This window comes from Pungitius pungitius, chromosome 6, assembly GCF_949316345.1.
Source record: "Pungitius pungitius chromosome 6, fPunPun2.1, whole genome shotgun sequence".
In the NCBI taxonomy this organism is placed as follows: Eukaryota; Metazoa; Chordata; class Actinopteri; order Perciformes; family Gasterosteidae; genus Pungitius; species Pungitius pungitius.
Genome location: NC_084905.1, coordinates 22,485,076 through 22,512,039, shown reverse-complemented (window position 1 = coordinate 22,512,039; position 26,964 = coordinate 22,485,076). Strand labels below are relative to the sequence as shown.

At 45.7% G+C, this 26,964-nt stretch overlaps 2 protein-coding genes across 2 annotated transcripts; both read right to left on the bottom strand.

Annotated features, from left to right (window-relative positions):
* Nucleotides 1-123: 123 nt before the first annotated feature.
* On the bottom strand, nt 124-19,767 carry LOC119196089 (receptor-type tyrosine-protein phosphatase beta-like). The gene is made up of 30 exons (XM_037451509.2): nt 19,501-19,767; nt 19,113-19,376; nt 18,617-18,880; nt 18,178-18,447; nt 17,775-18,041; nt 17,378-17,644; nt 15,408-15,671; nt 14,836-15,099; nt 14,286-14,549; nt 13,470-13,733; nt 12,710-12,979; nt 12,159-12,422; nt 11,712-11,978; nt 11,136-11,438; nt 10,260-10,538; nt 10,030-10,179; nt 9,568-9,838; nt 8,448-8,554; nt 8,247-8,352; nt 7,893-7,967; nt 7,580-7,597; nt 7,416-7,497; nt 3,927-4,017; nt 3,778-3,854; nt 2,876-3,010; nt 2,674-2,796; nt 2,320-2,483; nt 2,014-2,149; nt 1,571-1,691; nt 124-511 (listed from the first exon to the last, which is right to left on the bottom strand). Exons 1-30 carry the CDS (start codon nt 19,622-19,624, stop codon nt 492-494), a joined length of 5,571 nt encoding a protein of 1,856 aa, XP_037307406.1. The 5' UTR covers nt 19,625-19,767; the 3' UTR covers nt 124-491.
* A 1,093-nt stretch (nt 19,768-20,860) lies between these two features.
* On the bottom strand, nt 20,861-25,892 carry LOC119196090 (mucin-2-like). The gene is made up of 3 exons (XM_037451510.2): nt 25,773-25,892; nt 21,997-23,657; nt 20,861-21,881 (listed from the first exon to the last, which is right to left on the bottom strand). The coding sequence occupies exons 1-3, from the start codon at nt 25,822-25,824 to the stop codon at nt 21,423-21,425; spliced, it is 2,172 nt and encodes a 723-aa protein (XP_037307407.2). The 5' UTR covers nt 25,825-25,892; the 3' UTR covers nt 20,861-21,422.
* Nucleotides 25,893-26,964: the final 1,072 nt, after the last annotated feature.

Below are 26,964 nucleotides of genomic sequence, written 5' to 3'. Positions count from 1 at the left end.
GAGTACCACTGAGATAGTATAGTATAAAGTGCAATAATAGGCAAGGAGAAGTATAAAGAATAGTACATTGATGTTGTACTTCAGTAATGAATCAGGTTCTTTATAAAGAACAAATCAGAGAAATACTTCTTCTGTGGTGTTTAATTAACTGCGATCACATGTCCATAAACAACAAAATACAGTTGAAATATTTGATACATACATTTATAATAAACACACTAATAGTTTTTGATCAAATATATTTGCATATAATTCATCTTCCTATTGTGTGATTGTTTTATATAATTAGTGTAATAACTGAAATATTAATTTTAAAATAAAACACAACAAAAAACATAAGTTAGAAATAAATCTATATAATGAAATATATACAAATACAGATATGAAATAAATTTACAGTTCAGTTGAATATAAATTCTGCATTTTACATAAATAAAGAGAAAGCATTGATCAATAGTCTAACATAACGATCGTATTGATCATATCAATCTTTAACGTCTGCAGAGGGTTTCTGTCGGAAAAAGATCAACATATTTATATGAAAAAAATAGATATATGTGTGAAATAGATTTTTTAACTTTAATGTCTCTAAATCAGCTAAAGGTGTAGTTTGATGGTTAATCAGCTAAAGGTGTAGTTTGATGGTTGATGGTTAATCAGCTAAAGGTGTAGTTTGATGGTTAATCAGCTAAAGGTGTAGTTTGATGGTTGATGGTTAATCAGCTAAAGGTGTAGTTTGATGGTTAATCAGCTAAAGGTGTAGTTTGATGGTTAATCAGCTAAAGGTGTAGTTTGATGGTTAATCAGCTAAATGTGTAGTTTGATGGTTGATCAGCTAAAGGTGTAGTTTGATGGTTGATTAGTTAAAGGTGTAGTTTGATGGTTAATCAGCTAAAGGTGTAGTTTGATGGTTGATGGTTGATTAGTTAAAGGTATAGTTTGATGGTTAATCAGCTAAAGGTGTAGTTTGATGGTTAATCAGCTAAAAGTGTAGTTTGATGGTTAATCAGCTAAAAGTGTAGTTTGATGGTTGATCAGCTAAAGGTGTAGTTTGATGGTTGATGGTTGATTAGTTAAAGGTATAGTTTGATGGTTAATCAGCTAAAGGTGTAGTTTGATGGTTAATCAGCTAAAGGTGTAGTTTGATGGTTAATCAGCTAAATGTGTAGTTTGATGGTTGATCAGCTAAAGGTGTAGTTTGATGGTTGATTAGTTAAAGGTGTAGTTTGATGGTTAATCAGCTAAAGGTGTAGTTTGATGGTTGATGGTTGATTAGTTAAAGGTATAGTTTGATGGTTAATCAGCTAAAGGTGTAGTTTGATGGTTAATCAGCTAAAAGTGTAGTTTGATGGTTAATCAGCTAAAAGTGTAGTTTGATGGTTGATCAGCTAAAGGTGTAGTTTGATGGTTGATGGTTGATTAGTTAAAGGTATAGTTTGATGGTTAATCAGCTAAAGGTGTAGTTTGATGGTTGATGGTTAATCAGCTAAAGGTGTAGTTTGATGGTTAATCAGCTAAAGGTGTAGTTTGATGGTTGATGAGCTACAGGTGTAGTTTAATAATCCCCTACCTCTTTCAGGCTTGTAGTTGACATTTGCGTAGTTGGGGTAGAGGAGGTTCTCCTGCTCGCTGTGGAGCTTCCTGGCTCTAAGAACGTCGCGTACACACTGATGGAGATACGCATACTGACTCTGCGGAAAGGTGGAGGAAAAACTATGTCAATATATAGTATGTTATAGTATAGTATACACTGTATACTATACGGTAGAGTACGGTATACTATTATAGTATACCTTACTCTATCTTAGTATACTATATAGTATAAGATAATACAAGATAGAGTATGGTATACTATAATAATACAGCATAGTAAAGCATAGCATTATATTGCAGTATCGTAGTATACCATAGTAGGGTATAACATAGTATATCAGAATAGTATTATTATGTAGTAAACTATAGTATGGTATTATATAGTATAACACAGCTGTGTAGCATGGTATAGCACCTCACCTCCGTCTGCACCATGTGTGACCGGTGGAGTCGCAGGTCAAAGACGGAGCCGTAGATGTCCAGCGCGTCTCTGGTGTCCAGCTGCTGCAGAACTCGATCCAGAACGATGAAGGTCCCAGTACGACCCACCCCGGCACTGACAAACACACCAGACCCCATGAAAGAAGCACTGACTGACACATTAATAAAGAATCAACAGGACTTTGTGGCAGGATGGAAGTTGTAATTATTCAATGTTATATTCCCTTTGTAATGCACAGATGAGGACAGACATAGTGGAGGTGGACAGTGTTTGCGTCCCTGTACCTGCAGTGGACCACTGCAGGTCCAGATCCGGGACTTCTGTTGACAAAGTCCCGCACCGTCCGCACAAACTGGACGAGGGAGTGAGTGGTCTCTGGGACTCCGTGATCCGGCCAAACCGTGTAGTGGAACTGACGCACCAGTCGGGTGAAACTCAGCTGCTCCTCCTGACCCGCAGTTACACACACACACACACACACACACACACAAACACACCCACACACACACACACACACACACACACACATACATACAATGCTAAAACATTAGCTAACTAATAACCAGTATATAATTCATGAACACGTTTTAATTAAGAAGTCGATTAATAAGCGTTCATAGTCCTTGTAGGTGACGTACGCTGCAGATGTTGAACTCCCTTATGGTCCACTCAGGAAGAACCGACTCTGACAACATCTGGACGATGAGGTCTCCGTAGTACAGAGGGTCCTGATCGAAGGGCCAGTAGTGGTCACACTTTACCTGCATACAGGTTGAGAAGAGGAGGAAGGTTGAGTGCTGCTGAGGCTTCCCACAGAGTAATGGTGACCTTCATACTCACCCTGCCTTTCTCCACACACTGAGTGACCATCACTATGTTGTGGACGTTTTGCTCCCACAACATCTTCCAGAAATCATCTTTAGTTCCAGGAAGAGGACCTTGTGTTGCAATGTACTCCCTTCGAGAGTTATTCCCCTGAAACATACAGGAAGCAGAGAAACAACTAAATCATACAGGAAGTAGAGAAATTAATAAAATATACTGGAAGCAGAGATATTACTGAAACATACAGGAAGCCAAAATATTACTGAAACATACAGGAAGCCAAAATATTACTGAAACATACAGGAAGCAGAGAAAGAACTGAAGCAGAGAAAGAATTCAAGGCTTAGGACCAGATGAGGTGCTACTCTGCTGGTACACTGGACACACCGTGTGAACATGGGCAGTCTAGCAGATCACACCCCTGCTTCAACCTTTCATTTTCATTTAAGAATGATATATTTCAGGTGACAGAGGAACATTTTGGGGCAATTTTAAATTAAAATTGGTTAAGCTGTGAACTTTTAGCTAAAAGTAATATCGCAATCTTAAGGCAAAGAAAATCGTCAAAAAATCAATGCACTCAAAACAAGAGCAAACAAATGTATTAACTAGTATAACCCGACTTTTATTTCTTCAAGCTAATTTAACTGTAATTTAACATATTACAGAATATGTGCAAGCTAGAGAAGCCAAATGTCACAACATCCACTAAACCAAATGTATAGTTAGTTTATAATCACACTAAACTTAATGTTTAGTCACATTAAATGTACTTAGTTACTCTCTGAAACGAGTATTTGATTAAATGTACTTAGTTACTCTGAAACAAGTACTTGGAGAGAAAAGGAGGAAGTGGAGCTCTTCCTTAGAGATCAGCTGGTGGAGTAATCAATACATGAATCCATAAACCATCCTACAGGCATGTAGCTGGCGTTGATGTAGTCGGACCACGGATCATCATCCACGTAGGAAAGCTTCACCCTTGTAGAGTCATCTGGAGACAGAAACACCGTCAGCACCACACAGGCTTCTTCTTCTTCTCTTGGTGTTAATGCGGCTCACTCACAGGGCAGGATGTTGTTGTACCGGTTCTTGCCGCGGTTCTCCGGTAGCAGAGCCGAGTCCAGCGGCTGGTTACGACCCACATCTTTCAGATCCTGAAGAAAACAACACGGAAGGACATGAGAGGTAAATTGATTGATGGAAGCATTTTATTTCTTGAACATGTAGACATTAACAAATAAGATATTTAAAAATCAACATAGACAGACCACAAAATAAAATGAAAAAGTCCCCTTTTGTTCAAGAAAAGGAGTAGAGGGAAGCAAAAGCTTATAGGTCCCTACCCCTGTCTTTCAGTTAAATGACTCTTTTACATGATCAACGTAATTTCCTATATATGTTTACAAACCTTTATTATTTTACTTGCACATTTAGCGGACACACCTCCTACGTTTATTAATATTCTCAATTAGTATATATTACGTTGAAGATTAAAATCACTCCTCTGTTCATCATACATACACCTATATATTATATACATTAGTACACACACTCACACACACACACACACACACACACGCACGCACACGCACAAATAAATACAATTTAAATTTCCATCACTGAATATTTTCACACATCTCATGATTGGCTAATGCGTATATTTTAAGATGTTTTTTGAACTGTGCAATATGTTTACAATCTTTGATCTTATCTGGTAAGTTGTCCCACAACTTTACCCCACAGACCGATATGCACCTGTTTTTAAATAAAGTGTCTTATTTCATTTAAGTACATCCTACACATTTGAAGTAAAGTTTTGTTAGTATTATTAAATCATCAGAGTCTGATAATGTAATAAAGTTTGATGTTTCCCTTTATACTATGTCACATAATCACCTTTTTATAATATGTAACGTATGACATCATCACCTCTTTATAATATGTAATGTATGACATCATCACCTCCTCTTTATAATATGTACATTGGCGATGGTGGCGCATGGAGTAGTTTGATGCGCTGGGAGCTGCAAGGTTGCCCCATGTGACATGTGGAAGTGTCCCTGAGCGAGACACCTGACCCCGATTTGCTCCCCAGTCAAAATGTAACGCATGGGTTATAATGCAATGTAAGTCTCTTTAGATAAAAGTGTCAGCTAAAAAACATGTTGTCACGGTTTGGTCTCTCTTCCTGGTTTATTTTGTAGTTTTCACGTCTCTTGTTGTTCCTGGGTAACTTCACTTCCTGCCTTGTCCTGTGATTGCCTGATTGATTCCACCTGTGTCCAATCACCTGCACCTCCCTTGTGTATTTAAGCCCTGTGTGCCTGTTGTCCTGTGTCGTGTCATTGTCTATATGTCCCACGCTGTTGGAGCACGTTATCAGTTTTGTCTGGAATAAAGAGCACTCTTTTTGATCGAGAACCTCTGCTTTTGAGTCCTGCTTCCGCCTGCTCCAGCATCATCCCTGACAGAATGACACGACCAAAGAAGGACTCAGCAGACTCCTGGTACGACTTGGGCCCGGAATACCTGGATGTGAGGAGCCCTTTTTTCCAGCGCAAGACGAACTTCATTTTTGGTCCCAGGGGCTATCAGAGGGCGTGCCTGGAGATAAGGGACCTCCTCAACCCGAGGAAGAGCCCGAGGAGGAGGAGGAGACGAACCCCTCCAGCCCCGGCTCCTGACCCGGCCCAAAGACGCTCGCCCCAGCCCGTTCCAGCGCCGAGACGCCCGTCAGCGCCCGTTCCGGCGCCAAGACGCCCGTCAGCGCCCGTTCCGGCGCCGAGACGCCCGTCAGCGCCCGTTCCGGCCCCCAGAGTCCAGTCTCCGCCCGTTCCGGCCCCCAGAGTCCAGTCTCCGCCCGTTCCGGCCCCCAGAGTCCAGTCTCCGCCCGTTCCGGCCCCCAGAGTCCAGTCTCCGCCCGTTCCGGCCCCCAGAGTCCAGTCTCCTTCCCCGCCCCCACGGCCCCCAGAGTCCAGTCTCCTTCCCCGCCCCCACGGCCCCCGACGATGACCCCTCCCTCCCACCCTCTTGTGACCGCCTGGAAGTCGGTCCTTGAAGGGGGGGTGGGGTCAGGGGTTGGGCCGGAGCCCCACGCCACGACGACGCCGCAGCCGCACTGCTCGGCGTCCCCCGCCACGACGACGCCGGAGCCGCACAGCTCGGCGCCCCTCGCCACGACGACGCCGGAGCCGCTCAGCTCGGCGCCCCCCGCCACGACGACGCCGGAGCCGCACAGCTCGGCGCCCCCCGCCACGACGATGACGACGCCGGAGCCGCACAGCTCGGCGCCCCTCGCCGCGACGACGCCGGAGCCGCACAGCTCGGCGCCCCCCGCCGCGACGACGCCGGAGCCGCACAGCTCGGCGCCCCCCGCCGCGACGACGCCGGAGCCGCACAGCTCGGCGCCCCCCGCCGCGACGACGCCGGAGCCGCACAGCTCGGCGCCCCCCGCCGCGACGACGCCGCAGCCGCACAGCTCGGCGTCCCCCGCCACGACGACGCCGGAGCCGCACAGCTCGGCGCCCCCCGCCACGACGATGACGACGCCGGAGCCGCACAGCTCGGCGCCCCTCGCCGCGACGACGCCGGAGCCGCACAGCTCGGCGCCCCCCGCCGCGACGACGCCGGAGCCGCACAGCTCGGCGCCCCCCGCCGCGACGACGCCGGAGCCGCACAGCTCGGCGCCCCCCGCCGCGACGACGCCGGAGCCGCACAGCTCGGCGCCCCCCGCCGCGACGACGCCGCAGCCGCACAGCTCGGCGCTCACCGCCACTCCGAGGCCCGGTCGCCGACCCGGCAGGGCCCCCGAGACCCCGGGGCCCGGTCGCCGACCCGGCAGGGCCCCCGAGACCCCGAGGCCCGGCCGCCGACCCGGCAGGGCCCCCGAGACCCCGAGGCCCGGCCGCCGACCCGGCAGACCCCCCGAGACCCTGAAGCCCGGCCGCCGTAGCGGTCGCCCCCCCGAGACCCTGAAGCCCGGTCGCCGTAGCGGTAGACCCCCCGAGGGACCCGACGAGTGGCCACCATCACCCTGAGTTCCCTGCGCGGTCCAAGATCGTTGGGTTCCCACCCTCCCTCCCCTTGTCTGTGTTTCTCTGGTTCTGTTCCCCTTGAGGACCGTCTGGAATTCGGTCCTTGAGGGGGGGGTTCTGTCACGGTTTGGTCTCTCTTCCTGGTTTATTTTGTAGTTTTCACGTCTCTTGTTGTTCCTGGGTAACTTCACTTCCTGCCTTGTCCTGTGATTGCCTGATTGATTCCACCTGTGTCCAATCACCTGCACCTCCCTTGTGTATTTAAGCCCTGTGTGCCTGTTGTCCTGTGTCGTGTCATTGTCTATATGTCCCACGCTGTTGGAGCACGTTATCAGTTTTGTCTGGAATAAAGAGCACTCTTTTTGATCGAGAACCTCTGCTTTTGAGTCCTGCTTCCGCCTGCTCCAGCATCATCCCTGACACATGTAATGTAATGTATGACATCATCACCTTCTCGTGATAAGATGTAATGTATGACATCATCACCTCTTGATAATATGTAACTACGACATCATCACCTCATACTCCTCTGACAGCAGGTAGTTGGAGTCGGCCTGCAGTTTGTTGTAGTGACTCTCAAAGTTCACAATCCTAATCGGACTGAAAGACACAAAGCAAATATTTTAACTAAAAAACAAACTGGTACAACTAAAATAGAGGAGAAGAAGTTTGATTTTCTCACCTTGAGACGCGACGGTTTCTAAGGAATACAAGGAAGAAATTATTATAATATTTCCATTTTACTGGAAGGCGCACTCATATTAGTAGTATTCATCTCAAATGTAACATTTGCATTAGGATTATTAAAAGTAGCACTGAAGTTAATACTGACATCTATCTACGGTATGTTGTTAGCAATAGTCTTAATATTAACATTTAATAACTCACAGTATTCAGTATAATTAGTGGTGTATTAGCGGTAGTATTCTTAGTGATATTATGCAGCATAATAAGCTAGGTACTACAGTAGCAGTAGTAGTAGTAATATATTTTACCCTCTGGCTCCCAGGTGGACTGAGGTTGTTGTCTCTCTTCTCACATTCATTCTGACTGTCGATCTGTCTTGAACTCTGAAACACAGCAGCATCACACGAAGATGTCACCTCACTTGAGGATGGAAGTGGAGCAGCATGTTTATAGAGAACACACCTGTGCTGGCAACCAATCAGAGGACAGACATCAGGCAATTACTACAATTACTGTTACTATTGTTAGTGAGGAGGTTTGTAGTGTTTCACTCCAGTAGAGAGAAGCACAGATATGACAGTAATGAGAACTGTTTTTAGTGTTAGTGAGGAGGTTGATGCGTAACCTTCTGCCTCTCAGGGCGTCAGCTTGTGGAGACTCACGGTTTGCGAGCGGCTCGTCTGTAGAGCAGTACGCCGGTGACTCCCACCATCATGAGTATGAGAAACATGGCGGCACTGATGCCTTCCATCACACCGCTCAGAGGCTCTGAGTGAGGGAACAATGAAGGCCTTCAACCAAGGAAACAACCTTTTCTGCAATCAGAAATCATAATTCCTATACATTTTATCTCTCTCTCTCACCTGCCTCTGTGACCACAGGCAGTGACAAGAATGTGTCGCTGTACAAAGGAGAGCTGAAGTCCTTCTCGTCTTCATCAAACAGCTGAGTGAAGGCTCGGATGCTGAGCCTGCAGAAACAGATACTGGAGTATTCATTCAAATCATAGAAACATTATAGACTAAGTTACGTCCTAAAACATAAACATAGCATCTTTATACCTTCTGACTCGTTTACACAGCTATGGTTGTTAGAAATAAAAGTTGAGAGGTCTGATTGTTACTTCAACGTCCATTATCTTTCTGTATTGAAGGTGTACTGTAATAAAACAATGTTACCGACTTTCCCTCTCTGGTTCTATCTGATGATGGTTCTAACTGGTGGAGGTTCTATCTGATGGAGGTTCTAACGGATGGTGGTTCTATCTGATGGAGGTTCTATCTGATGGAGGTTCTAACGGAGGGTGGTTCTAACTGATGGTGGTTCTATCTGATGGTGGTTCTATCTGATGGAGGTTCTAACTGATGGTGGTTCTATCTGATGGAGGTTCTAACGGAGGGTGGTTCTATCTGATGGAGGTTCTAACGGATGGTGGTTCTATCTGATGGAGGTTCTAACGGATGGAGGTTCTAACGGAGGGTGGTTCTAACGGAGGGTGGTTCTATCTGATGGAGGTTCTAACGGATGGTGGTTCTATCTGATGGAGGTTCTAACGGAGGGTGGTTCTATCTGATGGAGGTTCTATCTGATGGTGTTTATATCTGTTATTAAAACCTCTGTCTTTGTACAAAGGCTTTGACTTATTGACCTTTTTCTCTGGTCTACACACATTAGAGACAAATCCAGGCCAAATGTTTTGATCATGATTAAAAAATTGTATTGTAAATGAAACTAGTATATCGTTTAGAACTTATCGTTCTTTCTTTTTTGAATAACTTCTTTTTTGTCTTTCTTCACTCATATATATTTTTTGATAATCACTACATTTTTCAGTTACATTTTATATTTTCAGATTAAAATCCATATTTTCAAGTTTGACGATTTTTTTTCACTTTTTGCATCGTATTTTTCCACATTCAGTCTTTTAGCCCTTATCTAGCCTAGGGGGCATGTAATCATGAGGGATTGGGCTTCATACAGTACCTGTAGGAGGTTCTGGGCTTCAGTGGTCCATCACAGAAGAGGTTCAGCTCTCTCCTGGTCTCTGGATCCAGGACTGACTCGTTGGGGTCACAGGGACCACCCAGCGAGTCCATTCCTGAGCCCACATTCAACTCCAAGCCAATGGAACTGGGATCCTCAAAGCAGCGGCTTGGGAAGAAGCCGGTCTGGTAGGATTTGATGGAGCTATTGTATTTATAGTGGAGGTAGGAGGGGAGGGGGTGCTGCTGGTCTGGCTGTTCATCATCTGCTCCTTTACACGTCAGAGCAGAACCACGTATTCATACACAAACACACACACAAAGGTACAAATATCAATGCTAAGTGCTGAGTTTAAATGAATACTTCTCCCATTATGAATGTTTTTTTGATCGACAGGTAGGACAAATACAGAGTAGGTCCGGGAATCAATAATAACATGTGTGTGTGCATATTTGTATATACCTTGCGACTCAGCCACCACCACCGTGAAGAACCTGATGGCTCCGTTGACGTCACTGAACCAGCTGCAGTTAAACCTGAAGAAGATGGAGGACCTGGTGACCACGGCGGTCCGGTCACTAATTCGGGTACTGGGGGGGGGCACCGGAGGACCTGAGGACCCATTGAAGGGGGTCACAGGTTAACATTATATCACTTCCTTTAGGACTTCAGAAGGGTGTTGCTGTCCTTACGGTCAATCATGGTCACCACACTGTCCCGGGCCTCCTCACTGGTGGTCTGGTCCGAGATCACCTTCACAGAGACAATGTAGTGTTTGTGTGGCTCCAGCTGGGTGATGAGGTAGGAGGCGGAATCTCTGCCAGTTCTGCGTGAGTAGACTAGGACCCGTGATTCCTGGTGGAGACACTCAATGGTGTAGGAGTCAAAGTCGGCCTCCGGGGGCCCCCAGGAGCAGCTGATGGAGGTGGAGCTCTGAGGCCGGCAGTGGAGGCTGTGGACCCGCTCCGGCTCTGAGGGGAATACAAGTGCAAGTAGTCACAATGTGGTAATGATATGCACATACAGGGAACTTGTTATTAATGTAGTAAGATGTAAGAATCTGAACAGAATCCCATAATTAGCTATTGTTTGTAAACTGTACACTATTTTCATCATTATGATTTTTATTATTGTTGTTAATATTCTTCTTCCCCACAATCTGAATGTTCGTGTTTCCATAAATCATCTCGCTGCAGTCGGTCTTTTAAAATGATGTTTGAACGGTCTGATCATCTTGTGATTCATACAAGATTTTTTCAATCAAGCAGAAATGACTCAGTAGAAAATATCCTGGAACATATGCACAAAAAATACAAACAGAATCAAACTTTCGCTTGTGAAAGTTTGATTCTGTATCTACTGCATAGTTGGATGTTTTTGAAAATGTAAACTTGTTTTCGTGTTAATAACATTATATTTAATCCGCAATATTAAATGTCTATTTTTCATGACCGAATGTAAGTCAGCTGATGATTCATTTTTTTTTTTCAAAATTAGATTTTTTACATTCAGATTGTGTTACCACTGGCACAGATTTGTGAATCTTCTTGCAAAGTGCTGCCACCTACTCGTCCGGATGCTGCTGTGAATGGCTGTGCTGTAGGTGGGCGTGGCCCCCCCCATTGTAGCCCCACCCACAGAGCCACTGATGCTGCGCAGGCTGAAGGTGTATAGCCTCCCTGGGAACATGCCCCCGAGGATGCGACTGCCAGAAGTACGGCTATGGTATGGGTCGATGACGGACAGCCGGTCTCGAGGTATCCACTGCAGGTCGAAGTCGTCGAAGTCGGAGTTGACCGGGCCACTCCATGTGACCTCCAAGGAGGTGTTGGTGACCCCCCCGAACAAGAAGGAGTTGGGAGGTTTGGGAGCTGAGGAGGACAGAAATCAGACCTCTGGACTAAAAGCATCAAGTCATAATAATAATAACCCTCAGCTGAGAACCTCTGAACTCTGACTCTACTATGACGTCTCATGTTATATTATATATGTTATTATATGATATTCTATGAGGCTTTGTGATCTTAAATGATAATCTACAGTATTATATGATATAGCCTGAAAGGATATTTGAATGTATATCATTATATACATGCCTCCCATTACCTTCTACAACCCCCCCATGACCCTCAGTAACATCTTACCAGTCCTCCCCAGGGTGCTGGCTCGGTTGCTCAGCCCCCCGCTGAGGCTCAGCACCTCAGCTCGGTACAACCGGCCCGGCACCAAACCTGAGAAGACGAACCCTGTGGCCTCAAAGCCCAGCTTCTGCTCTGCCCTCAGAGCGCCTTCGGGGTCGTAGAGATATAGCAGATACCCACTCAGATCTCCACTGCCTCGGCCCCAGTCCACCCACAGAGCATCGGACTGGTTTCCACTGTGAGCTCTCAGGGACACCACGGCTGCCGGGACTGCGCACAAGAGGGTGGACGGCTATAAAAAAAAATGACCAAATGCTTCTGCACGACTCATGAGAAACATCCATGAACACCTCATGTGCTCAGACCTTCAGCCGAGGAGCAAACCCTTTGGGGTTTGAACCTGATTACTAATTCTACAACCCCCCCCCCCCCCCCACACACACACATTACCTGTCCGGGCCCATACGGCTGACTGGCTGGTCAGCTCCCCGCTGTGGGTCACCACCACCACTCTATAGGGAGCCCCCGGTCTGAGGCCCTGGAAGGAGACCTGCTGACTAGTGGACTGGACGAGTCGTCTGTCCTGCAGCGACTCGTCTCTTTGATACAAGAAGACATTGTAGAAGTCAAACTCTCCGTCAGGTGGAGACCAGCAGAATGAGAGGTAGGTGGTGCTATTGGCTTTGATGGAGAGGTCAGTGACCGGAGCAGGACCTGATGGGAAGGGAGGGGGGGATCACTGCGTTGTATGACATAATACATACAGAAATATATCAAAATGTTACAATTTCCTTATTATCCTTTCTCTACAAATTACAACTTACCACAAATGTTTTAATTTTGTCTTTTTGTGTCACAGCTTTTATGCTATTTTTTTCTTTAGGATTTATTTTTTTCTCACAACTTCTGCTCCCGACAAACAGACGCATTAGACTCTAAGTATTCAGATATTCAGACCATGTGTCCGTTTTCCACTCTGAATCATTAACAGGATGTCTCACGTGTTCGAGCCCCTGTGCTGACTGCCCGGCTGTGGACCCCCCCACTGGTGGTCTGGACCAGGACCCGGTAGCTCTTTCCCGGGATGAGCCCGTGGAACCTGAACCCGGTGAGTCCAGAGGGCTGAGAGCAGTTGGTCAGCACAGCGCCCTGCTGGTCCAGGAGCTGCAAGACGTATCCGTCAGACACGCCCAGAGCTGCCTGCCAGCTCACCTGAAGGCTGCAGGAGAGGCGGAGCTCCTCCACCTGGAGCGCCGTCACGGCCGAAGGCACTTAGGACACGGAGGAAGGAGGGGGGTCAGTACAAGTACACAAGTGAATGACATGTTTCAACAACTACTGTCTGTACAAGTACAAACGTGTACAAGTCCACAAGTAGGACAACATATTATGTTTCATAAGTCAATGTTAAATATTAAGTCAAGTCATGTAATAGTACACTTTGATTCTTTGAAACTTTTATCAGCCATGATACAACATTACTTTATGAGCTCTGATACAGTGATTGTTGTTCTAAACCAGTATAAATACTTTAGTACTAATCTATGTGCAGTCTAGTACTGCAGATATAGAAACACTAAAGTAGTTATCAAAAGGTTGTTCACTATTTACAAACAAAGTTCATGCATGTTGTAGTACTTGAGAACTCAGCAGTAGTACTGTATAGTACCTTTATAGTAGAGTGTAGTATGTTGTAGTACTGTGTAGTAGAGTGTAGTATGTATTAGTACCTATGGCGTAGTGTGTAGTATGTTGGAGTACCTGTGCGCCCCGTGGCCGTGCTGTTGTTAAGCAGCTCTCCACTGACCGACTGCACCGTCACTCGGTACTTCTGTCCCGGCTGTAAGGAGCCAAACGTCACCTCACTGTGGTGTTTGAGGACGGTCCGGACGTCAAGCTGTCTGTCTTCTTGGGACAGAGACACGGAGTAGTGGTCCACGTCGCCCTGACCTGAGGTCCAGCTCACCCTCAGACTGCTGCTGTCTCCACTGTTACTGATGTGGATGTTTTTCACTTTACTGGGAACTAAAGAGGGAAAAGACACGTTTAACCTTTGACCTTCTGCCCTACAGGAGTAAGGAGCTCTGGTAGTAGTTTAAGTATGTCTACAATGATTTGTAACAGCTCTACGGATGTAAAAAAGAAGGAGCCGAATGTTGTAGTGATTTTACACAGTCCTGTAAAGGCAAGGAACACAAATACCAGAAACACTACAACACTGATCCACTGTATCATGTCCGCAATATAACAGTGTAACACTGTAACACTGCAACATTGTAATACTATCACATCATAACACTATAATACTGTAACGCTATACCACTGACACTGCATAAATGAAACACTATGACACTGTAGCACTATGACATTATAACACAATCACACTGTAACACTATAACCCTTAAATACTGAAACACTAACATTATAATACAATAGCATTTTAAAATTATAATAATGTAACCCTGTAATACAGTAACACTATCACACTATAATACAATCTGATTGTAACACACTGCCGCACTCCTTCAGTATAACTGCCATATTCTTCCCCTTCCCTCCTCATCACAGCAGCCTGACCTGTGCGGCCCTCGATGAACTGGGCTCTTTGGTTGGGGCCGCTGAAAGTAGAAACCAGGATCTTGTAGAGGCGTCCGGGTGTGAGTGATGACAGCAGACACTCCCCTACGCCGCTGCCCAAAGTGATCGGAGGAAGCACCTTCATGTCATTGAACAGCAGCTGCACCTCGTAGTGATCCACGTCACCCGGGGCGGCGGACCACGCCACACGCAGGTCCTCGGTACCCCGTCCAGCAAGAACCAGGGAGCGGACGGCTGCTGCAACTGGAGGATGGGAGCAGAGAAAGTTTTAGCCAGCTGACCCTGTTCTTGTAACAAGAGACTAATCCAGCAGATATATTTTCATGGCCAGAAAAACACATTTAAAATAATGTCACAGCTTCATAGAGGAAACAGGTGCTAACCTCTCCACTAACCCAACATGTCATACACCTGCTGACCACGTGAAAACAGCAGAGACAGCTGCACAAAGCAGCTGTGGGTCAGGAAAATTCACCTCGTCACTTCACATGTTGGTATTTGTGTATCGGAGGGATCAAAGGTCACTCACAGGTCCGCCCGTGAGTAGAGGCACTGGTTTCGTACTTCCCACTCCAGGTGCTCACCAGCACCGTGTAGAGTCGGCCGGGCACCAGGCCTTTGAACACACACTCGTTCTGCGTCCTCAGAACCGTCTTGTTCTGCAGGAACAAGTTGTTGTGTTTGATGGACACCTGGTAGAAGTCAAAGTCTCCAGACGCTTGATGCCAGTACACCTTCAGGTAGTCGTCGCGCGCTGCGTGGGTCGCTGTTGGGTTCTGGACCTGCGACGGCTCTGAGAAATTACAAGATGAAACATAGAACACTTCCTACATCACTAACATACATATTCATGATATAAGAGAATAGCTTCTAATGAATCATCTTTGCAGAAATATTACCTGAGGATTTAGTCATTTTATTGTGCATTACATTTATTAGTAGTTTGAATGTAGTTTTTGCGATTATTCAGTCCTGATGTATTTCCAATCCAGTCTAAGATCCTTGTGATGAAGCCTTTTCTGTTCAAAGGCAGACCTGCAGTTGGCAGGTAGACCTGCAAGAAGACCTGGAGATAGCTGACCCAGTGCATGAGGTACGTACGCGTTCTCTCCTGGATGAAGGTGTGGTTAAGGTGGGGGCCACTGCGGGAGGCAATGGAGATGTTGTAGAGACGTCCCGACACCAGAGAGTTGAAGACACACTCTGGACTGGATTTGGAGACCGAGACGGTGTGAAGGGTCCTCTGCCGGTCACTCAGTGTCACCAGGTAACCGTCGAGCTCCCCGGGGGGCGGACGCCATGACACGCTCAGGAAGTCCATACGGCCGTTGTTACTGACTGTGACCTCACCCACTGCAGCTGGGGCTGAGGGGGGGTGAGACACATGCACACCAGTCTTACTCTGACACTCACTCACAACATTACAGCAACAACCTACTCCTGTAGATACATGCTGCACATTATTACTTGCCTTGGTTGCAGTTAAACATGGGGGTAATACTGCCCCCAGCAGTATAGTGCATTGCAACACAAAATGGAAATCACCACTACCACGCACGCTATACCGGGACGCCAGCTCACAGCTACAATCCTCAACCTCTCCAGCCAGCTCAGCAGGAGCACCCAGCACTGAGATGCTGGGGCCCCTCTCTGCAAATGTAATGCGATTGTAACTCAGTAACGCAAGCCGTAGCTGAGGCTCACCCCAACTGCTTGGCATAACCTCTGGCACCGGGATGCCAGGGCTTTACGCCTCCCAAGCGCGCCATTCATGGATACAAGCAGTCGGCACCGGGATGCCAGCTCACAGCATCGCAGCGAGGCAACACAACGCAGTGAGACAAGGCGAGGTGACGAAACCCAACGAGATAACACAATGCAACAAAGTGAAGCAATGCAATGAAGTAACACGACGAGGCAAGGCAATGAGGTAACGTAAAGACGCACGTTAACACATGCACACGATTTACATTTGTACACCGACGCAGCTCCTTCTGTCTTTGGGTCTTTGGGGGCTTATACGTTGGGAGATGGTTCACAGCAAGATGGCATTCCTCTTTATCCGGATTCATTCAGACAACCCTCCCGTCGTTTGATCAGGTCTACGTGACAGATTTCATTACTTTTCTCATTCATTTCAAACATTTACCTCAGCTTCAACACACAGCGTCATACTTGCACACCCTATACTTTCTTTCAGAAGGACACCATAACATTATACTCAAAGTGAACGAAAACCAACAAATCTGGCTGAACCGCACCCGTCTACCCTAAAACACAGCCACCCCTGAGTCCATTCGAGACCCATTCTACATACTCACCTATTCAAAAATCATGAGCTGTTGGTCCTCGAAAGTATACCACTGGTATCAGCTGGGATATCAAAGCTCTTTAAGCCGCTCATCACACCTCACACATGGGAGTTTTGGGTGGATTGCCAACCCCAGATGTCCTGGGTCCTCTGGCATAGTTCCTCACAACCCATCCGACCCCCAGACGTATCAACAAATCCTATCGCTCACATCTCGCATTTAAAATTGTTAAACAGTTCAGTTGGTGTGCGTGGTCCTTGCTAGTGAAGTGAAGCTCACCGGAACGCTTCTACCGGTATTCCTGTAAACACAGCCTAACCCACTCTTCTTGTTCTCGAGTACGCATTCTAAAACCCTTTTGTTTTTCTTTTCTCTCTCCCTCTTTTTCCAGCATGTTCGTAGGGCCCTGACAGGATCCCTGTGTAACTCCCCATAACCCATCCAACCGCCAGACGTATCAACTTTCAAATCCTATTGTTCACGTCTTGCAAATAAATTGTTAAACAGTTCAGCTAGTGTGCGTGGTCCTTGCTAGTGAAATTGTGATTGTGGTTGCTGTGGATGCAGAAATCAAGCTTCTGATTGTGGATCCCTCTAAGGGGCGGGGATTCAACGTTTACGATTCTCTGCCCCCCAGCAGCATGCATGAATTGCTAAATACATACATTAAAAACTAACTACATAGATTGATAGATGTACGGATGAATACATATATTAATTATATTGAAGAGAGCATCAATGTGATGGTTTCGGTTTTACCTGTGCGTCCCTCTGCCACGGTTTGTCTGGAGGTCTGTCCGGCTCTGACGCTGGTCAACACCACTCTGTACAGAGTTCCTGGCCTTAGAGCCTGGAAGCTGATGCCAGTGGCATTGGCCCACACGCTCTCGTTCTTGATGACGCTGCTGTCCTGGACCAGCAGTACACGGTACGAGTCTGGGTCCCCGGTGCCTCGATCCCACCACGTCTGCAAGCTGTCGGTGCTTGTACCACTTGAGACCTGCAGCCTGTTAACCTGAGCTGGAACTAAAAGGACAGGTATAAATGTTATACATTGACATATAGATTGTGTGTCCGCGCAGAGTGAGACGGGGGAAGCTCGTGGTTTGATGTTGGAGGTGTCAACATGTCACAAGGACATATCAATCAGACGTACTGGTCCAGGCGGTCACAGAGGTAGAGTTGGTCAGGTCAGCGCTGTGGGTTGTCACGGTGATGGCATACAGGTGTGCTGAAGTAAGGGTGCTGAAGGTAAACTCGCTGGCCTCTGAGGTGAGGCTCCTCTGAGCCACAAGAGTACCGTGATCCACTTCTCTCAGCACCACGGTGAACCTGTCCCATTCACCATCTGGTGGACTCCAGAAGACGCTCAGAGAGGTCTCATCAGCGTGACGGACGAGCAGCTGCTGGACAGGACGGGGGGCTAAAGGAAAACAAAGATAAAACAAATTATTATTCAGCACAAGAATCAAAGATGTTATTCATAACGTAAGTGTTTATGACCTTATATGTCTTGTTTCACACAAATACAACAACAGAATGTGTGAATGTGAACTCACCCAGTCGTCTATGGCAGCGAGCAGTGTTACCCAGAATGCCACTGTGGACTGTGACCTCTGCCCCGTAGAGTCTGCCGGGCACGAGACTAGGGGGAGAGAAGAGGTGCTCCCTGCTCAGTTTACCAATGGTCTGATTTACCAGAACTGACAAACCGTCCCTCAGCAGGACACTGTAGTTTTCCCAGTCTCCTCTGGGGGGCGACCAGCCGATCCTCAGAGTCCTGCCGTCACTGAGAGGCGTCATTGAGAGAGTCGATACCGACTGAGGGACTGAAACATGAGGGACAACTATCATTAAAACAGACCCCACGGTGAAACATGACAGGGAACTGTCATCAAAACAAAGACTACACACTGAAAAACGTTGGGGAACAGTCATTAAAACAAAGGCCGCACACTGAAACATATTCATGGTGTCATGCTGTTGGAAAACATGTACCTGTGGTCCCGCTGGTACTGGTCTCTGAGCTCAGTCCTCCAGCAATGGTCTTGATACACAGCCGGTAGCTGCGCCCAGGGGTCAAACCATCAAAGACCACCCAGGTGGTGTTGAGAGGCAGACTGCGCTCCTGGGGGACCGACCCCAGAGCCAACAGGGTTGCCAGATAGACGTCCACGCCCCCTTCAGGTGACACCCAGGAGGCCTGTAGACTGTCTGAGCTGCCGTTGTTGTTCAACCTCAGATTTGAGACTGGTGCTGGCACTGTGTGTGTGTGTGGGGGGGGGGGGGGGTATAGATAGGTATAAAATGATATTATCATTCTTTCTTATTCTCTGGTTTCATCATTCATCATCATCAGGTTTCTCTCTTAATTTAATTTAATTAATTTAGTTCCAGCTCAATATTTAAATTAATAATTTAATTTAATGTCAGAGTTGCTGTTTCACATGTTGGACAGAAATAAGGATGTTTAAGGTTTCACTCAGATTTCTACCTGTGATGACCTGTTTGGAGGCGGAGCTGGTCAGGCCAACAGCCTCTGTCACCACGGTGACGGTGTAACGGGTTCCGGGCTGCAGCCCTTCCAGCTTGGCGGACGTCACAGTGTTTGGCAGAGTGAAGTTCTTCAGAACAATCCGGTCCTGATACAGCAGCAGAACCCTCAAATGCTCTGATTGGCCCAGACCACTTCGCCAGGAGACATGGAGGCTAAATAAGGACAAGGACGCCACCTGGAGGTCGAGGACGCACGACGGAGCTAAAGGACAGACAGACAGGGTTACTATGGCTATATACCTACATTATTACATATTAAATGAGGATGTTTTAAAAGTGTCTGGTGTCATCAGGTTAAGACAGTTGAGAGTCCAGGTGTATCTAACCTGTAGAGGCCATCCTGTGGACAGGAGGAGCGCTCTTGTTCCCAGCTGAAGCCACCACGCTGACGTTGTACAAAGCCCCAGGTACCAGATCGCTGAAGCCAGACTTGGGCATTGCAGAGTCCATGATTCTGGTCCTAAGGGTGGTTCCAGAGCTAGTGTTTTCGAGAATGACATCATACCAGTCCACATGACCTGCAGAACGAGACCAGGACACCCGAAGACCTGGAGAACCACTATGGACCTGGTCCAGCTGGAGTTCCAACTGAGCCGGACCCACTGGGTCTGAGACAAGAGTAGGGGATAAAATGTATTAAAAACATACATTTTATCTATCTATAACACAAATACGGCTCAGAGAGATTTCATTGTATACATGCTTGTTTGTGTGTGTGCGTGCGTGTGTGTGTGTGTGTGTGTGTGTGCGTGTTTGTCACTTTGTGTGTGTGTGTGTGTGTGTGTGTGTGTGTGTGTGTGTGTGTGTGTGTGTGTGCGTGTGTGTGTCAGAAGGATTAAGAGTGATAGTTGATGAGATTGTCTAAAAGACATTTTCATGGAGCTGGACAGGAAACACACACTGAACTATGACCTTCTGTTCCTAATGTTTCCTCCCTAAGGAGACAAACAATGTTAAACTGTATGAACAATTGCTATCTATGAACAAACAATGTAATAAATGATTTTACTCTACAAATGAAAAAATGTTAAACATTATGAACAATGTTAAAATCTATGAACAGGAAATGTTATTCTATGAAAGAATAATGATAAACTATAAGAAATATCAAACTCGTGTACAAACAATACTCCAAAGACAAGTAAAAGTCCAAATATCACATCGCTTCCCTTGATCTGTGTGCTGTAACCTGTCTGTCGGTCTTGAACTTGCCGGTGGACCCTCGTCTACCTGCATTCGTGTCCTTTTTGGTGTTTGGCTGTGTCTGACCGATGCATTCCACATACGCTGCATGCTTGTGCCTCTGACATGGATGTTTTCCTTTGTTTTCCTTTCCTTAATTCTTTAACAACTGCAGAATAGTATTGCTTTTAGTCCATGTTACTGTTTTAACCATCATTCCTCATTTTATTTTGCTGTTTGTGTTTGGGTCGGGTCTTCTTGGAAGGACGCTGCCGCTGGTCGCTCTTGTTCTGTTAAGCGGCGCGTCGCCCTGACCAGAGGCAGCAGGGCGGCAAAGGGCTGGCCCAAATATCTATTTTTTTAGGATGCTAAAATTATGATGTTGACTATTGACTTTATCAGTGATTGTCTTACAGCTTCTTAGACCCTCTTTGGGACCCGGCCCGAGCCCGCTGAGACAAGTAGAGAGGACATGCAGGAAAAGCATGTATTTTGTGCAGATATCTTAATTTACAAAAACTACCGGGTATTTAATCCACCTATCAAAAACACAAATATTGATTATTCTTAAGATGTTTTTTTAATATAATAAACAACAAAAAATGAATATATATATATATTTTTTTCAGTGACTCATGGTGGGGCAACGCCCCATTACCTTCTATGGACACTGTTAATGCATAAGTGTCACAGTGTGGGTTTGTGTCCTGTTTTATTTTTAGTTTCCTGTCTCTTGTGTCCCTGGTTCAGCTTCACTTCAGCTTCACTTCCTCAGAGGTCACCGGACCATAGAAAGCAGCACACCCCCGTTCCTGCTGGGCCACAGCGACCTCTGAATCTGTCTCCCCGACACCTGCCCCCGACTCCGCCAGTCCCTGCACCCTGATGCCCGACTTTGCTAGTTCTTGCACCCCTACTCTTGCCCCCTATATCTTGTGTCCCTGGGTTAGCTTCACTTCCTGCTTTGTCCTGTCATCCCCTGATTATCTGCAATGTGCATGATGGTTTCCACCTGTGTCCAATCACCTGCACCACCCATGTGTGTCCCTTGTCCTTTGTTGAGTCATTACGTTGTATGTGTTTTAGTATGTTGGTGAGGTCCTATTCTGTGTTTTGCCCTCCATTTTTTGTTTGTGAAAAAATTATTTTTGTATTTTGTTAAGTCTGCATTTCCTTTTTTCTCCACGGTTGTGACAATAAGAAGGAAATTGTTAACAGAAGCAGGAGCGTCATATCTAACAATGATAATAAAGCTATTTAACTCACCTGTGCGCACCGAGCAGCGTATCCTCTCTTGGTCTTCACTGGATGTCACAGTTAAACGGTACAAAGTCCCGGGATCCAGATCTGTTACCTGACAGGTAAAGCTGGTCTCAGAATCTCCCTCCCGGTCACACTCAGAAGCCTCAGTCCTAGAGTCCACAGACAGGCTGAAGGAGCAGGAGACACCGGTCGTGGTGAAGGTCACCACGACTGAGCTGGAACTAGAGTGGACCTCAGTGAAGTTCATGGAGCAACGAGAGGCCTGAAACAGGAAGGAATATTATTGGATATTATTAAATATTCTTATCATTATTATTACTATTGTTATCAATAAAGATGTTGTTTGTTTAAATATTATCTATAACAAAAATACTAACACGTGTAGAGGTGGTCGATGATAAAATCGTTGGTTGAGGTGCAGTTGTAGCCAAAGGAGAAGGAGCGGTTATTGTCGTTCTGGTGGTATTTGGAGTTACAGGTGTTGTACTGGTTGAACTGGTTGTGTTGGTTGTGTTGGTGGGTGGAGTAGTTTTGATAGTTGTCGTGGCTGCGTGTTCTCTGGTTACAGGGATGGTAGTGGGTGGGGTTGGCATTGAGATTGTTCTGGTTGTTGGAGCTACAGGTGTTGCACTGGCTGTAATGGTAGATGGAGTCGTGGGTGGAGTGATTGTGATGGTTGTTGTCATGGCTGCATGTTTTCTGGTTGTAGATGCTGTAGTGGAAGTATATGTTGTTACAGGGATGGTAGTGGGTGGGGTTGGCGTTGAGATTGTTCTGGTTGTTGGAGCTACAGGTGTTGCACTGGCTGTAATGGTAGATGGAGTCGTGGGTGGAGTGATTTTGATGGTTGTGGTCATGGCTGCATGTTTTCCGGTTGAAGATGCTGTAGTGGAAGTATATGTTGTTACAGGCATGGTAGTGGGTGGGGTTGGCGTTGAAGCCGTTGTTGTTGTTGGAGCTACAGGTGTTATACTCATTGTACTGGTTGTAATGGTGGTGGTGTTGGTGGGTTGAGTTGAGATGATGATCCTTCTTGAAGACACCGGCCTGGCTGATGGAGATGTGCGTTTTATACCTTCGGTCTCTGAGACCTTCAGATGAACAGCAGAGGCCGTTGTCAGCGGCAGGGATGTTCTGGGTGACCTCTGGGAAATGGTTGTCGGGGGTTTCCAAGTTGATGGAGGATATATCTCCATGATGGATGTAAGCAACATATTTTGTGTTGAAGGCACCTGAGCTGCCGTGGGAGGAGGCGTAGAGGTGCTGGATGCAGGCGAAAGATTCTTGCCATGCATTGAATTAGTTGTATAAGTTGAATCTTGGTTTGACTCAGTGTCAGAAACCACAGTACTACTAACAGTAAAATTGGATGTGACCTCAGAGGAGATGCTGAACTCGGAGGTGATTGGATCCTCGGAGATGGTATCAGACTTGATGTTGACCTCAGAGGTTACAGGTACCATAGAGGTGACCTCAGACGAGGTGGTGACCTTTGAGTTAACTGTGACCTTGGAGGTACCCAGAAGGTTATTTGTCTCTGAGAAAGCAGTGAAGGAACCCTGAGTCACAGCTGAAGTTTCAGATTTAAGATCATTGCTAATTGAGGATGAGAATGCAGTAGAGAAGTCACTGTTTCCTGATGTCGTTCCGGCTTTCATCCCAGGTTGAAGGACATTTGTAGTAGACGGCCTCCTGGAAACATTGTAGGACCTCAACAAGGTGAGCGCAGTCGGACTCGAGGAAACAATATGGCCACCGGTTGAAGCTGACAGCTCTGCAACTGAAGTTGAAACCTCAGGAGTAAAGTGTGTAGTGACCAACGTCCTGGTTGAAGGTTTGGTGATCTGGTTCCTGTATGTTGAGTCTGAGCTGAGGACCTCTGACGATGTCCCTTGTCTAGCGGTCCGGTGGCTTTTTACAGTGTCGGATCCTTGCTGGTTAGTGTAGGTCACGCCAGGACTAGTGATGGTGTAGACGGCACTGGAGAGTTCTGTCTGTTTAAGGATGGATGAGTAGAAGGTGGAGACAGAAGTGGTGTCTGAGAGATAAGGAGAAAAAGACTTGAGTTAAATGGCAATTACAACGTCTACAGACAAATAGGTGAATGAATTCTAATGATAATAATAATAATAAAACCATGGATGGTATTTTGAGTTCTCGACAAATGGTTTCTGATGGATAAATTCAAATGATTTCAACTATTGCAGAAACACCAGCGTGACTGTGGATATTAAAGTACAGACCAGATTATGTCTCACTGAAAATACAGATTATCAGGAATAATTGTTATGCTAACATTCCAGTGTTATTGTTTTGAATTATTGTTCAGTGTTTTTAAATGATTCTCAAGTGACAATCTCTGAACCCACATAGTAAACGTATGGTATACAATCAATATTGCATGTGGAATTAAAAATGCAGGAACATCCACAGAATGGACATTGAGATTGTTAAATCTAGTGAGTACCTGATCCCTGAAAAACAAACTTTAAAAACATAAACATAACATCATGACTTTATGATGATTCATCTGGAGAGAACTAAGAGAAGAGGGGAACTCTGACAGGAAGTAGATTGCTGACAATCTTCCTGTTGAACTGAAGGAATGAACAATGACAGGAAGTGTAAACTCAAGGTCTTTCTGTTGAGAGAAACTGATGTTAAACAGGTAGCGTGTCAGGTAAACTTCAGAGCCTCAATCTATTGTTTCACAAAAGGAAACTTAAAAAATGAGAGTGAGTGCAGATACTGGGGCGAACAGGAAGTGATGTCTAAGGAGCCACATCTAGGTCAAAGGTTTAAAAAACAAATGTTTAGGTCTTAAACATTAAAAACATTGAAAAATACAACAATGTATTCAAATTCTAAAAATAACTAGATTAAAAAGTATTTAAGTTACTTTCGGGTTGAATATAGTTTTGACTCGCTTAATGATTTCAGTTTCACATTTGTTATTCAAATGATCACATTTTTAGACCTGGATTTGGCTCCATGATATTAGCTCTCCAAAGAATATTTGAGAAAAACTAAGCTAGAAAATGCTAATGAAATTAAGGTAAGGTAATTAATAGAGTTTCCAACAAACCAAAACACATTGAATAAAAATGGTTGGTTTGTTTTCATTCGCGTGAACTGAAAATGTAACATTTCTGTGACAGAGAGTAACTCATAATGCATTATAACAATTATTTTATGCATTGTAAAAAGGATTCAACAAGAGAATTGCAGTTGTGACTAATAAATGATACTTTCTGTAAAAAGAAGAAATCCATTTTGTGTTGGAATATATATGTATCCATAAAAAGAAATGTTTGAAGTCATTAACAGCACTACACAACAAAAGCTATTGCTTTCTATTCATACTTCATTACATTACGTAAAGCAAACTATGTATTACTTCAATAAAGTATTAAATGTAACAGTTAACATGCTTCTTCCATCATGTCATTAATAATAAAAAGCCACTTCTGTCCATTCATTTAGATGTTATCATCAGTAATGAAGAGTGGTATGTGTATATTATAATTGTTATTACATTGTTACAATATTGCTGTGTATAATTATTAACAGGCTTCACACTGTAGAACAATAATAAAATGGTGTTATCATATGAATATAGTTTTATCGTTTCTTTTGGTGAACAAACAAAGATCACTTATTCATTAAAATGGACTTCTTCTTGAAGGTCTTTTTTAAATAAGGTCATTAGCTCCGGTACGTGAGTCTGTACTTTATCATCTCTGATCGTCATCATAAGCATAAGCTCCACCAGCTCCACCAGCTCCACCAGCACCACCAGCACCACCAGCTCCACCAGCTCCACCAGCACCACCAGCTCCACCAGCTCCACCAGCACCACCAGCTCCACCAGCACCACCAGCACCACCAGCACCACCAGCACCACCAGCACCACCAGCTCCACCAGCTCCACCAGCACCACCAGCTCCACCAGCACCACCAGCACCACCAGCTCCACCAGCACCACCAGCACCACCAGCACCACCAGCTCCACCAGCACCACCAGCACCACCAGCTCCACCAGCACCACCAGCACCACCAGCTCCACCAGCACCACCAGCTCCACCAGCACCACCAGCTCCACCAGCACCACCAGCACCACCAGCTCCACCAGCACCACCAGCTCAGAACTCACACATACGGCTGCATCCCAGCAGGATGAAGAAGAGCAGAACCCGGGCGTCCATCTTCCTTCATGAGTCCTCCAGCTCCAGATGAGCCGAGCAGAGGAGCTGAAGGGAAGTGAGTGTTGGGAGGGTGGGGGGGGGAGTCGTGAGAAGCGTTTCCTTCTATTCAACTGTTGTGGAGGTTTCATGGTGGAGGAGCCAGAGGAAATACCAGAGCACATCTGACGTGTTCATTTGTTCTAAAAAACCTGCAGAAGAAAACATCCAGCAGGAAGAGGAGGAGCATATTACTGTTGTCTACTTTATGTGGAGGAAAATAGAGTTATTACAAATTACGTTAATGAAGATTTTTTTGGACGTATCCAAAGTTGACTGAACATGACAACCAACGCAGTTCCATTGAAATTGCCTGAACTCTGGGAGCAGAATGCTAATGGTCTGCTCAGCCTGAAGCACAAACCTCATAGACCTTTCAGCACAGGACACTATGAATGTGGTTCCTTCTCTGACCAACTCAACTGCAGCAAGAGGGGTGAATCTACTGAAGAATCTACCAACACACACCAAATATAACATCTTTAAACCTTATATTTTTGGTCTGTCTGAATCGGAATGGGCTCCAGGACTCTACACGTTGATGTACCACATGCTGCCTCTGCTTCACACCAGTTTCACTTTCAAGGAACTTTTCTAGCAGCAGCTTCCACATTAAATCTGGCCAACAAATGATCTCCGCCTGTCTTTGTTGGGAAAAAAGCCACAAACATGGGCACCCACAGAGGCATCCATTATCTCTTTTATTCACCTCTGCTGCCACCCTGTCCCAGTGAACAAAGCCTTCAGCACGATGTAGTCCAGAAAAAGCTTCATCTCGTGGCGACTGCGTCTCTTTGTGGTCCCAGGTGAGCGTGCTACCTGCTGCAGACCTTTGGTCTCCTCCCACCAAGCTGCCAGTCCCTACTTCACTTGGGATCTTGGTGGAAACCATTGACTCGTCAATGCTGAAACTTTAGTTTCGCTTCCATGTGAACGCAGTAAATCCCATTTGGCCTCAAAAATGAAAAATGTTTATTAAATCATTTTATTTAATACATTTGTATTTGTACTTTTACTCTTTATTCTTATGATTATATATGCAATATGTGTGTTATTCCAATCGACTTTGTCATCGATAATGTTACACTTTCCAGAAGTAAGTAA

What these genes read in the sequence shown, in the direction of transcription:
- LOC119196090 (XM_037451510.2), bottom strand. Translation starts at nt 25,824, where the DNA reads ATGGACGCCCGGGTTCTGCTCTTCTTCATCCTGCTGGGATGCAGCCGT. An exon ending in GCTGGGATGCAGCCGTATGT is followed by an intron (nt 23,658 to 25,772) that starts GTGAGTTCTGAG and finishes CTTATCTCTCAG; the next exon opens with ACACCACTTCTGTCTCCACC. An exon ending in CATCGACCACCTCTACACGT is followed by an intron (nt 21,882 to 21,996) that starts GTTAGTATTTTT and finishes TTCCTGTTTCAG; the next exon opens with GCCTCTCGTTGCTCCATGAA.
- LOC119196089 (XM_037451509.2), bottom strand. Translation starts at nt 19,624, where the DNA reads ATGGACTCTGCAATGCCCAAGTCTGGCTTCAGCGATCTGGTACCTGGG. An exon ending in CTCTGTGACCGCCTGGACCA is followed by an intron (nt 17,645 to 17,774) that starts GTACGTCTGATT and finishes CTGTCCTTTTAG; the next exon opens with TTCCAGCTCAGGTTAACAGG. An exon ending in CACACATGGTGCAGACGGAG is followed by an intron (nt 1,692 to 2,013) that starts GTGAGGTGCTAT and finishes ACCTTTCCGCAG; the next exon opens with AGTCAGTATGCGTATCTCCA.